Source organism: Bactrocera neohumeralis, chromosome 6 (assembly GCF_024586455.1).
Source record: "Bactrocera neohumeralis isolate Rockhampton chromosome 6, APGP_CSIRO_Bneo_wtdbg2-racon-allhic-juicebox.fasta_v2, whole genome shotgun sequence".
NCBI lineage: Eukaryota > Metazoa > Arthropoda > Insecta > Diptera > Tephritidae > Bactrocera > Bactrocera neohumeralis.
This window is the reverse complement of record NC_065923.1, coordinates 43,172,295-43,183,482: the sequence shown is the minus strand read 5'-3', so window position 1 is coordinate 43,183,482 and position 11,188 is coordinate 43,172,295. Positions and strand designations below refer to the sequence as shown.

At 36.5% G+C, this 11,188-nt stretch overlaps 2 protein-coding genes across 2 annotated transcripts; both read left to right on the top strand.

Annotated features, from left to right (window-relative positions):
• Positions 1–3,844: 3,844 nt before the first annotated feature.
• On the top strand, positions 3,845–5,170 carry LOC126762783 (uncharacterized). The gene has a single exon (XM_050479829.1). The coding sequence runs from the start codon at positions 3,845–3,847 to the stop codon at positions 5,168–5,170; it is 1,326 nt and encodes a 441-aa protein (XP_050335786.1).
• Positions 5,171–5,270: 100 nt separating this feature from the next.
• On the top strand, positions 5,271–9,983 carry LOC126762782 (uncharacterized). Its single transcript, XM_050479827.1, has 3 exons — positions 5,271–5,513; positions 6,070–6,714; positions 9,894–9,983. Exons 1-3 carry the CDS (start codon positions 5,271–5,273, stop codon positions 9,981–9,983), a joined length of 978 nt encoding a protein of 325 aa, XP_050335784.1.
• Positions 9,984–11,188: the final 1,205 nt, after the last annotated feature.

The window sequence follows — 11,188 nt, the reverse complement described above, 5'->3', positions numbered from 1 at the left end:
GTAAATTAAGCGCTTAGTCTTATCTAACGAGCTAATAGCGTGCTTTTAGTTATCACCTACATATACTTTGAACGAAAAGGCTTTCGTATAATTATAGAATTCTGATTTCATTATCTTGAAAATAATGTAAATTAGCAAATAAAGAGTTTAGTTAGACAAGAGTAAATTCTATTCATACTGCTTGTTATGTCAAAGGTCCCAAATATCCTTAAAGCATATAAAGTTTATATAAACTAAATATTAATATAAATGCCACTAGGAGCAGGGAACGGTCATATTGAAGAAGATCGTATATTAATTAAAGTCAAAAAAGTAAAGAAGGCTAAGCTCTTGCGTAACGGAACATTTTACTCACAATTTTCAAGGCCGGAAGTTCGATAATCTTTTTATTAAGCAAAGTAAATATTGACCCGATTCAACTAATTTTGGACACAAATTGACTGGTATTTTGGGCAAAAAGTCCGCCATACGCACCAAGGTTTTTATATTTGTCATGTGGGTTGTTGAAAAGTTATAGTCCAATTGCGACAATTGATGCCCATCATCCATTTTTCAAATCGTCTGTTTTAAAGCCCCTTATCTTGGGTGGAAGATTGAATATCTCTGGCGCATTAATCTATTGATTTGTCGCGCTTATATTAGTTTTTAAAAAACCCTGATATATGGGGAGTGGGGAGTTATCAACCGCTTTCATCTATTTTCACAGTTTAGGGGTTTTTAGGGCCTTAATTACAGTTTAATATTTTAATTTAGTGCTTGGTGCATATTGGCCTTTTTATATACTCATGTGTACTGATTTGACTATATTTTATTAAAACAAACTTTAGATTAGTTATGTATCTAATATACAAAATTCTCGTGTCCCGGTGTACGTTATTGAACTCTTCTGAAACCGTTCGACCGATTTTCGTGAATCTTAGCGTGCATATCGGCTAGGGTGGAGAATCGGACAACATCTATTTCTCATCCTCCTACATGTTAAGGGAAATTGGAAATTGGAAAAATTCCTAAAAAGTAACATTTTTCCACAAATTTTTTCTTCAATTTTTGTTTGTTTCGGTTTTTCAATATTTTTATTTGTCAAATATTTGAATCATTCAATTTCGGTCGCATGATTTTTTTATTCCCGCTGTTCAAAAGAAAAATTATTCAGTGAAAACGTTATGTTTCACATAAAGTGATCAATTACAGATTGAAATTTCTTACGAAGCCACGAAGAGGTCGCGCTAATATCGGTCGGCGTTCCTTTTGCCATCAACGTATGGCAGCCCAAGACACATGAACGACTACTCCCAGGATGCGATGACATACATGTGGAATTATGGAACGCGGTCAATCAGCAAGCGATCGTCAAGATGTCACACAATAAATGCACGAAAACCCGTCGAACTCCGTTTCGTTATTGAGTTCCTCTGAAACCGCTCTTCAAATCGATTTTCGTGAATCTTAGCGTGCATATCGGCTAAGGTGGAGAATCGGACAACATCTATTTTTCATCATCCTAAATGTTAAGGGTGGTACCCCCAAACATTTTTTTAACTTTTCCGCGAAGAAAATTAAACATTTTCCATACAAAATCGGAAAAAGTTATTGGTTGTTAAAGTTATTGAACCCGCTTATAACTTTTGAACGGATCAAGCGATTCAACCCTACCCAACGGCATTTCAAAGAGTTTCACTTAACTTAGATTTTCTATTTTTAGCCGATTCGGATCGCTAGATTTCGAGAAAACTCAAAAAAAAACAGCAAAAAAAAAATTTTTCAAAAAGTGGCGTTTTTGGGAATAACTTCTTAACGGCTATATCGATCAATTCCATAAACAATCGATGAGCACTCAACCTCGCAAACCGGATCAAAATCGATCAATTTTCTGCGAGAAATCGTTGACGAAAGAAATCGCAAAAATAGATTTTTTGAAATAACTGAAACGACTCTACCGATTGATTCTGGAGACTAATCTGCTGACTCTGGAAAAATCACGTTATGGCCGAAAACGTGTCAAAATCGGTTGATTTGTTCGTGAGTACAATAAGTACTGATAAATTCTATTTTGTAGTACAATAAATTCTTATTCATAGTTCATAATTTCAAGTTCCATTAATTATGAGAGTAGGGATGAGGACGATTCCGGTCTCCTGTCTTACTCACTATACATTTTTCAGTCATTTTTTTTTGGTTTTATTTAGTGATATATCATGTAAATAAACACGTGTTGTAAGCTCCCGTCAACAACGGCCACTATCGTACCTGTATATATTGTTCTTAACTATTTTTTGAAATAGTTTGAAAACAAAACGAAAAAGTGTAGGTGATTAATAAATAAACCGGTTTTATTATTGTAGAAGGTAAGTCAAATAATAAGCATATTAATACCATATTATGTCACTGTTTTTCATCAATACACTGATAGAAGGATTTATTACCTATTAATAATTTAATTATTGCCAGTCAGCAATGCCAAAAAAGCAAATTTTCAATTTGAGTCGTCGGACGACCATTTCTAGAGCCATGCGAGATAAGAGCACGAAGATCAAGCGACCAAGTTCAAGAAAATAATGCAGATACGCGTGTGAGAGTGAGGCAGTTACGTGAATCACAATCACAAGAGACACGAGATAGAAACCGGGTCAACAGAACAATTAGAACGAAGAGAAAACTCGCAGATTCATAGTCGACAGACGTAGAGGAATTGACCAACAACGCCAATAAGTTTATCGAGCATTAACATCAAATTCATTTCTTCGACTAGCATTGCAGTACGAGCCTGATGTTGAATATTACGCTCATTTCAAAGTGGTTATTGGTACTTTGGAAAAGGAATGCTCGCATTGTCATGCACCTTAAATTTAAAAATGAATCAGTTGGGATGTGTTGCTCATCAGGAAAAGTACAACGGAAACACCACCTGAACCATTGCACGGTTTACTTATCGGTACAGATCCAGATTCTAGCCTGTTCCTGAAGTCAATTCGCACATTTAATTCATGTTTTCAAATGACATCGTTTGGTGCAACAGAAATAGTTAATAATATTGCTGCAAACGGTCAACAATTTAATTCAACGTTCAAAATCAAAGGCCAAGTATATCACAAAGTGGGCTCATTGCTGCCAATGTCAAACGAATCTGATAAATTTTTACAAATCTACTTCATGGGTGGCGAGAACTCGAACGTGCACTCGCCAATCGCGTGGATGCGTTGCGACTACCATAATCTCAATTCAGCTTTTGCCAGGCGTATCGTCAGCGAGCTGGACGCTCTGTTAAATGAGCAAAATGAATTCATTAAAGTTATTCAAATCACACATGCCCAAGCTACAAAGTGACAATCACGCAATTGTCATCAACCCTGATAGAACACCAGCTGGAGAGCATATACGTAGATTTAACGCACCTGTTGACGTTGCTGGAATCATGGTTGGCGACCGTACATCTACGCGACAAATTGTGATTCGAAGAAGAAATAATTATCTTCAGTTCATCAGTGATACCCATCGTTCATATGACGCTCTCCAATATCCACTAATTTTCTGGAAGGGACAAGACGGATATTGCGTAAATATTAAACAACGAGATCAGGTAACAGGTAATTCTTTTATAATTAAGAACATAATTATTTGCTTATTAAAGAATTCAATTAATTTAAATATATATTATTACAGGAGCTGAAACAAATAAGAACGTTAGCTCAAAGGATTTTTATTCATATCATTTGATGATTAGACGCGGTCGAGAAAACATCATTTTACGATGTCGTATGCTTTGTGAAGATAGAAAGTGAAAGACTACGATACTTGCGATATAATCAACAGAAGCTGCGTACGGAAGAATATATTCACTTACGAAATGCTGGTGTACGTAGGTAGTCCACGTCACATGCAAGAATACATTCAGGATGCCATGACTTTCGTGCGTGAATATGCACGACCGTTTCTTTTCATCGCTTTTACATGTAATCCACAATGGCAGGAAATTACATCGTTGCTATTACCAGGACAAAATGCACGTGTGTTTAAACAAAAATTAAAGTCTTTAATCAACTTTATTACAAAATTGCATGTATTTGGCTCCACACGTTGTTGGATGTATTCAGTTGAGTGGCAAAAGCGTGGATTACCTCATGCTCACATTTTAATTTGGTTGGTCGACAAAATACGTGCTGAAAACATCGACAGTTTGATTTCTGCAGAGATTCCAGATCCGTCTACTGATCAATTACTGTTTGATATTGTTACTGCAAACATGATTCATGGTCCGTGCGGAAATCTGAATCGTTCATCACCTTGCATGGTAGACGGAAAATGTACAAAGCGTTTTCCTAAAGATTTTACTAACGATACGGTCACACATGTTGACGGATATCCAATATATCGTCGAAGAAGTACCGAAAATGGCGGACAATCTTTCATTAAAACTATCAGCAACGCAGACATCGACATTGACAATCGTTGGGTGGTACCATATTCACCTCTGCTGAGCAAAACATTCAATGCTCATATTAATGTTGAGTCATGCAGTTCGGTGAAGAGTATCAAATATATTTGCAAATATGTGAATAAAGGGAGTGATATGGCTGTATTTAGAATTGAAAATACTAATGTACATTCTCCTCCGTTGAATCAAAATGATGAAATTACGAATTACCAAATTGGCCGATATGTCAGTTCCAATGAAGCTGTCTGGCGTATTTTCGGTTTCCCAATTCATGAACGGGATCCAGCAGTTATCCATTTAGCTGTCCACCTTGAAAACGGCCAGCGCGTATATTTTACGAACGATACAGTGCTTGATCGTGCTATAAATCCACCAAAAACTACGCTGACCGAATTTTTTGAACTGTGCAATCGTGCGGATGCTTTTGGTGCCTTCGCACAAACACTTCTCTACTCTGAAGTTCCACGGTATTTTACATGGGCTCAAAAAAGGAAATGGATACCCCGCAAGCAAGGGACACCAGTTGATGCGCACCCAGGTTTATTTAAATCAAATACTTTGGGTCGTGTATATACAGTCAATCCAAGGCAGACTGAGTGCTTTTACCTGCGACTATTGTTGGTTAATGTCACCGGGCCATTGTCATTTCAAGATATACGTAAGGTAGATGGACAACAGTATCCTACGTATAAAGATGCATGCCTTGCTCTAGGGTTGCTAGAAGACGACAATCACTGAGACAGTACGCTTTGCTGAAGCAACATTAAACTGCATAGGATCATAAATTCGTCAACTATTTGCTATAGTACTGACTACATGTTTCCCGGCCCGAGCACAAATGTTGTGGGATAATCACAAAGATTCAATGACTGATGATATATTGTATCGACATCGTACAAGGTGCAATGATCTAACGATATCATTCAGTGATGCAATGTACAATGAAGCACTGATTGCTATCGAGGATCTTTGCATTGCTATTCCGAATTTGCCAACCAGTCATTTCGGTATGAGCTCACCGAATCGAAGTGCATCTGATTTACTCAACACAGATATCAATCGTGAACTACAGTACGATACTGTAGAAATGACGAACAAAAAATTTTTTACGACCGCATCATGCTGGCAGTTTCGGCAGGACAAGGAGGATTTTTTTTTTTGGATGCACCAGGTGGAACTGGCAAAACATTCCTTATTTCGTTACTTCTGGCCGAGATACGATCCAAAAATGACATCGCATTGGCCGTTGCATCTTCTGGCATTGCAGCAACTTTATTAGATGGAGGCAGAACAGCTCATTCAGCATTTAAGCTGCCGTTGAACATTCAAAATAATCCAGATGCAGTGTGCAACATAAAAAAACAATTCTATGGCCATAGTGCTGAAACAATGTAAAATTATTATTTGGGATGAATGCACTATGGCACACAAACATTCGCTTGAGGCATTGATAGCATTAGATAAACTATTTGGGCGGCACTTTGTTACTCCTTTCTGGTGATTTTAGACAAACACTTACCGTTATTCCACGTTCAACGTACGCTGATGAAATTAATGCTTGCTTAAAATCATCGCGACTATGGCGTAATGTTGAACAAGTACAACTGACCTTGAACATGCGCGTTCAAATGCTTCAGGATCCATCCGCCGAAAATTTCTCTAAACAACTGTTAGATATTGGTGATGGGAAAGTTGATGTACATGAAAATACTGGATGCATCAAATTACAGACGGACTTCTGCACAATCATCGACTCGCAAAATACTCTCATCGATCACATATTTCCCGACGTACACACACAATATGCAAATCGTAAGTGGCTGGCAGAAAGAGCGATTTTGGCAGCTAAAAATGTGGATGGCAATGGGTTAAATTTAAAGATTCAACAGTTGTTGCCTGGGGACTTGGTGTCATACAAATCTATCGATGCAGTTTGCGATACCAACGAGACTGTGAATTATCCAATTGAGTTTTTAAATTCATTGGATTTGCCAGGCATGCCACCAAATCATTTACAATTGAAGGTTGGATCTCCGATTATTCTGCTTCGCAATTTAAACCCACCACGGCTGTGTAATGGCATACGGTTAGTCATTAAAAAATTAATGAAAAACGTCATTGAAGCCATCATCTTGAATGGCAAGTTTCAAGGCGAAAATGTGTTGCTGCCACGAATCCCTACGATTACTACAGATGTGCCAATTAAATTCAAACGCACTCAATTCCCCATTAGATTGGCATTCGCTATGACGATCAATAAGTCACAAGGCCAAACATTGTCTGTATGTGGCTTAGATTTGGAAACACCATGCTTTTCCCACGGACAACTATATGTGGCATGTTCTCGCGTGGGAAAACCCTCCAGTTTGTTTGTGTTGGCTAAAGACGGACTAACCAAGAATATTGTACACTCTATTGCACTGAGAGATTAATTTTTTTTTTTCAATTGCCATAATTGATAGGATAATATGAATAATTATTTTTGATATTTAGAAGGCTATCAAAAATTGTAATTTAAAATATATTCGTTACTTTAATAAGGATTAATTTATTAACTTAAATAAAGCATACTTTAATTGTTTATAATGCTTTCGATTATAAGTACATCCAAGCACACTTAGTAGTAGATTTTTTATTGAACTAAAAAAATGTTTCCTAAAAATAATATAAATAGCAAAACAAGGTTTGCCGGGTCAGCTAGTTTATCTACAAAATCTTTAAAAATATATTTTAGCATATCTTAGCAGTTTCAAAAGTTAAGGATATTTCGTCTGTACAATAATCTTAATCTTGCCTAAAAAAAAATTAATCATTATAAATTCAGTAGAGTAAATTTCATATCATTTTTTGTGTTTATAGTGGCTCTTGGCAGCACATCTTCCCAATAAAATCACATCACTAAGAAATTGGCGTATCGTTTCGACACTTAAATCCACTTGGTGAAAATTTTGCATCTCCGCCCTCATAAAAAAAGCAATTTTTGAAATGGTAGCTTAATTTTGCCCGCCGAAATAAGTTCTCTGTTCTCTCAGCTGACTTTCGAGGCCGACCTGATACTTTTTTACGCTACAAAACATCACTATTCTCCTAATTGGCTACAATCAATTCTAGCTGCTTTTTGTCGAGAAAATCACTTTCTAATGTCTACATACGAATTCTTGGTCACGCCTTATTTCTTCTGATTATTTGGCAACTTGCACAGTAGGGTGATTCAAAAAAAAAATTTTTTTTTTTTGGTTGGTACTCGGAAAAATAGGTTCCTAGACACCTCTAAGAAAGCCTCTCCAAGCATGGGTTCTTAATTGTAACGGGAAGGTCCTCCTACATACAGTTTTCTATTTTTTCTTATTATCAGATAGAAAAATTTATATCTCGCTTCAAACTACTTGAAAAAATATCTTGTTCCTTAGAGTTTGTAGGAAATTGAATGCTCTACAAAAAGGTCTCCACGATTTTTTCGTATGAATTTTATAACTCAATGAAAAAAATCATATACATATCTAGTTCAGTGCAAACATAATTTACCTGAACCTCACTAGCTACTTCGAGAGTAGGATGAATGTCTTTAGCGATGTTCTCATCACCGATTTGCTCTTAATCGTTCAATGCATCAATACTTGACGGCGGTATATAAATAATACTCATATTCTCGTTAAAAAGTATCCTTTCTTCTTAATTTTCACTCTGACTTCGGAAAAATCTCATCCTCATTTTATACACGTTGGAATACTTTACTTATATCATATTTAAATAGTTCCACAATAGACAGGTGTACGATTTTTAGTGTACGATTGAAAGTTTGTTTGAAATACCACTGTATGTGTCAGTATGTATTTTATAGAGGGTTGAGATATGGAAGGGGTAAAAGGCTAAAAATATACCTTGCTAACAAAACATATAGAATTTTTTGAAAATTAGCGTCGCATATACGCAACTGAGCAAGGAATTGGATTAAGCCACGTTGTTGAAATACTTGGTGAAAATATAACATAAAGAAGCGGCTACAATGAGTCACTTAACTTTAGTTACGCGTTTTGTGTCATTACTCTTCCCCATTTACGAGCAAATACATTTGCTTCTACTTCTTTTACTTTTCACATAAACTAAATCACCTGTCCTTACTTTTGTTCCTACATTAATATTAAGTTATCCTTGGGTTGTGCTCACTAGGATCCGCTATACTATAGGTTCGCCAATAAGCACCAATAAAACACCAATTGAAATGCTTGCAATATTTTTTTCGGTTGATGTAAAAATACTCTATCAAGTTTTCATTTGCTTATATATACATATAGATTTCTTTTTGGCTTTTAAATTTTTCTAGGGTTTCCCCGAATCGGGTAAATCGCGGTCTTTCATCGTGGGGATACTTAATTTTATTTTTATTATAACATCTTGAAGGCCCTTTATATTTAACACGTTCTACCCGGGGCATTCTCGAAGAAAAAATCGTAGAATATATTCATCATCGGAGTCGGAAGATGAGGACTCAGACATAATTCAGCAAGATTGGAGTCATGTTATAACAGATTCTGCGCTCTTTGAAGAATACAGTGAAGAAGAACACATCATACTTTTTAAATACTCATTTTCATTTTAGATACTAAGTTTGAAGGATTATTATTTTTACTTTTGAAAATAACTAAATAATAAATTTTTTTTTTGCTTCAGAAAGAACTGCAAAAATATATTTTGTTTATGTTGAAAACGCGTACAATAAATATACAGTTATAATTTCCAATCTATTTTGTTTTATTTCTTTCTAATATGGTTTTTCTAGTATGTCTCTTTCAAGTATGGTTTTTGAATTAAAAGTATAAACATTTGTGTACCGTCGGGTAGAACGTGTTAAGTTAATTTTTATCATAAATTTGTACTAGTACTATACGTTCTAAAATACCATGACCCATTAAATAGTTAATTTTGAAATGATAATTTTTTTATTATAAGAACAAGAAGTCCCTTTTATTTAACTAAATCTACTGCACTGTAAAAAAACTTTACTACTATTTTTAGTTTACATTGCGTATACGTAACATTTTGCTTAAGCATGCAGGGAATAGTCTCAGAGTGTATGTGTGATGTGTAGAAAGTTACCAACTTTCCAGCTCAATCTACCATTAATAGCTGTATATATTACATATACATTGAATGAACCCATACAGGTAAGCTTAACTAAACACTAGCGCATGCCATAATCAATAGCCAAAATATGATAAAGAGGGATATGAAACATGTGGTGTCTTCAGAAGTTGTGAAAACATTAATTTTGCTCGTATAATGATATACAAAAATTTATCGCAAAAATAGGCTTTCACCACCATCTTCCTTTAATTCTTCCGGTGGTTACTGTGTCGAATACTTTCAGAGCTGGAGCGTTTTCATCGTTTCGGAGGGCAGGACCAAGCCAGCGTCGCCGATATCTCTTAATTTGCTGAACTATGTCAATGTCATCTTATAGCTTATCGGTGTACCGAATGCAGGTTTGGCTTTGCCAATGCGCGATAAATACCATAAGTCTTCCACAGAACCTTTCTCCATAATCTCATAACGCCAACTCATCACATGTTGTCATCCGCCATGCTTCTGCACCATATATCAGGACAAGGCTGATAGTGAATTGTAGAATTTGGTTTTTATTTGTCGAGATTGGACTTGACTTCTCAATTGCCTTCTTAGTCTAAAGTAGATCCTGCTGGCAAGAGTTATTCTCCGTTGGACTTCAGGTCTGACATTGTTGTTGGTGTTAATACTTGTTCCAAAATATAAGAAATTATCTACGACCTCGAAGTTATAAATTTCAACAGTGACGTGGTAGCCAAGTCGTGAGTGTGACGACTGTTCTTTTGACAACAGGAGATATTTCATCTTGCCCTGGTTCACTCCAAACCCATTTTCTTCGCTTCTTTGTCCAACCTGGAGAAAGTAGAAGTAACAGCGCGGTTGCTGTGATATTGATGTCATCGGCATATGCCAGCAGTAGTAATCTATTGTAGAAGAATGTACCTTCTCTATATTACTCTGCATCTCGAATTATTTTATCCAGCAGTAGATTGTAAAAGTCGCACAATAGTGAGTCGCCTTGTCTAACATCTCACTTGGTATCAAATGGCTTAGCGACATAAAGGCAGCTCCTTTTTGGTGGTGCCAAAAGTAGCTTTAAAACTGACGAAGAGGCGGTGTGTGCCAATCCTCTTTTCACATTGGCTTTCTACTTCGTCGGGGCGCGGCTGAAATCAGCGATATGTTAAAGAACTTCGCTATGATGCGGATTGTGGCTAGACGTTCATTTACCGGGGTGAATTTCAGGACTCGGCGACTGAGTCTCTCTCCCACCATGTTCGGTCCTTTATATGGCCACTGAAGTAAATGCCGCAAGGACCTACTTATCTTAACCGTCCATAGCACTTCTTGGACGGCGGTGCTGTCATCCTGTACTCTTACGAGGACATCAAACAGCTGGGGAGCGGCAACTTCACAATTAAGGAACATTTCTGGTGCATGCCCTTAATACTTTATACAAATACTTAATACTTTGCAGTGGTCGTTATCAAAAAGTGCATCTGTCATTCGAGGCTGTTTTGTTCTTTTCATTGGAGATGTTTTTTACGTGGCTGGTTCCAAACCCAACACACAACCCTAGGGAGGGATGTTTCGCCTTTTCATTTTAGCTCCCTTTCAAATGGATGTTTTTTTTTGCTACCCAGAGGATACTTGGTCTAAGTCCAGAAATGGTGAGCTTGAGCCTAAAATACG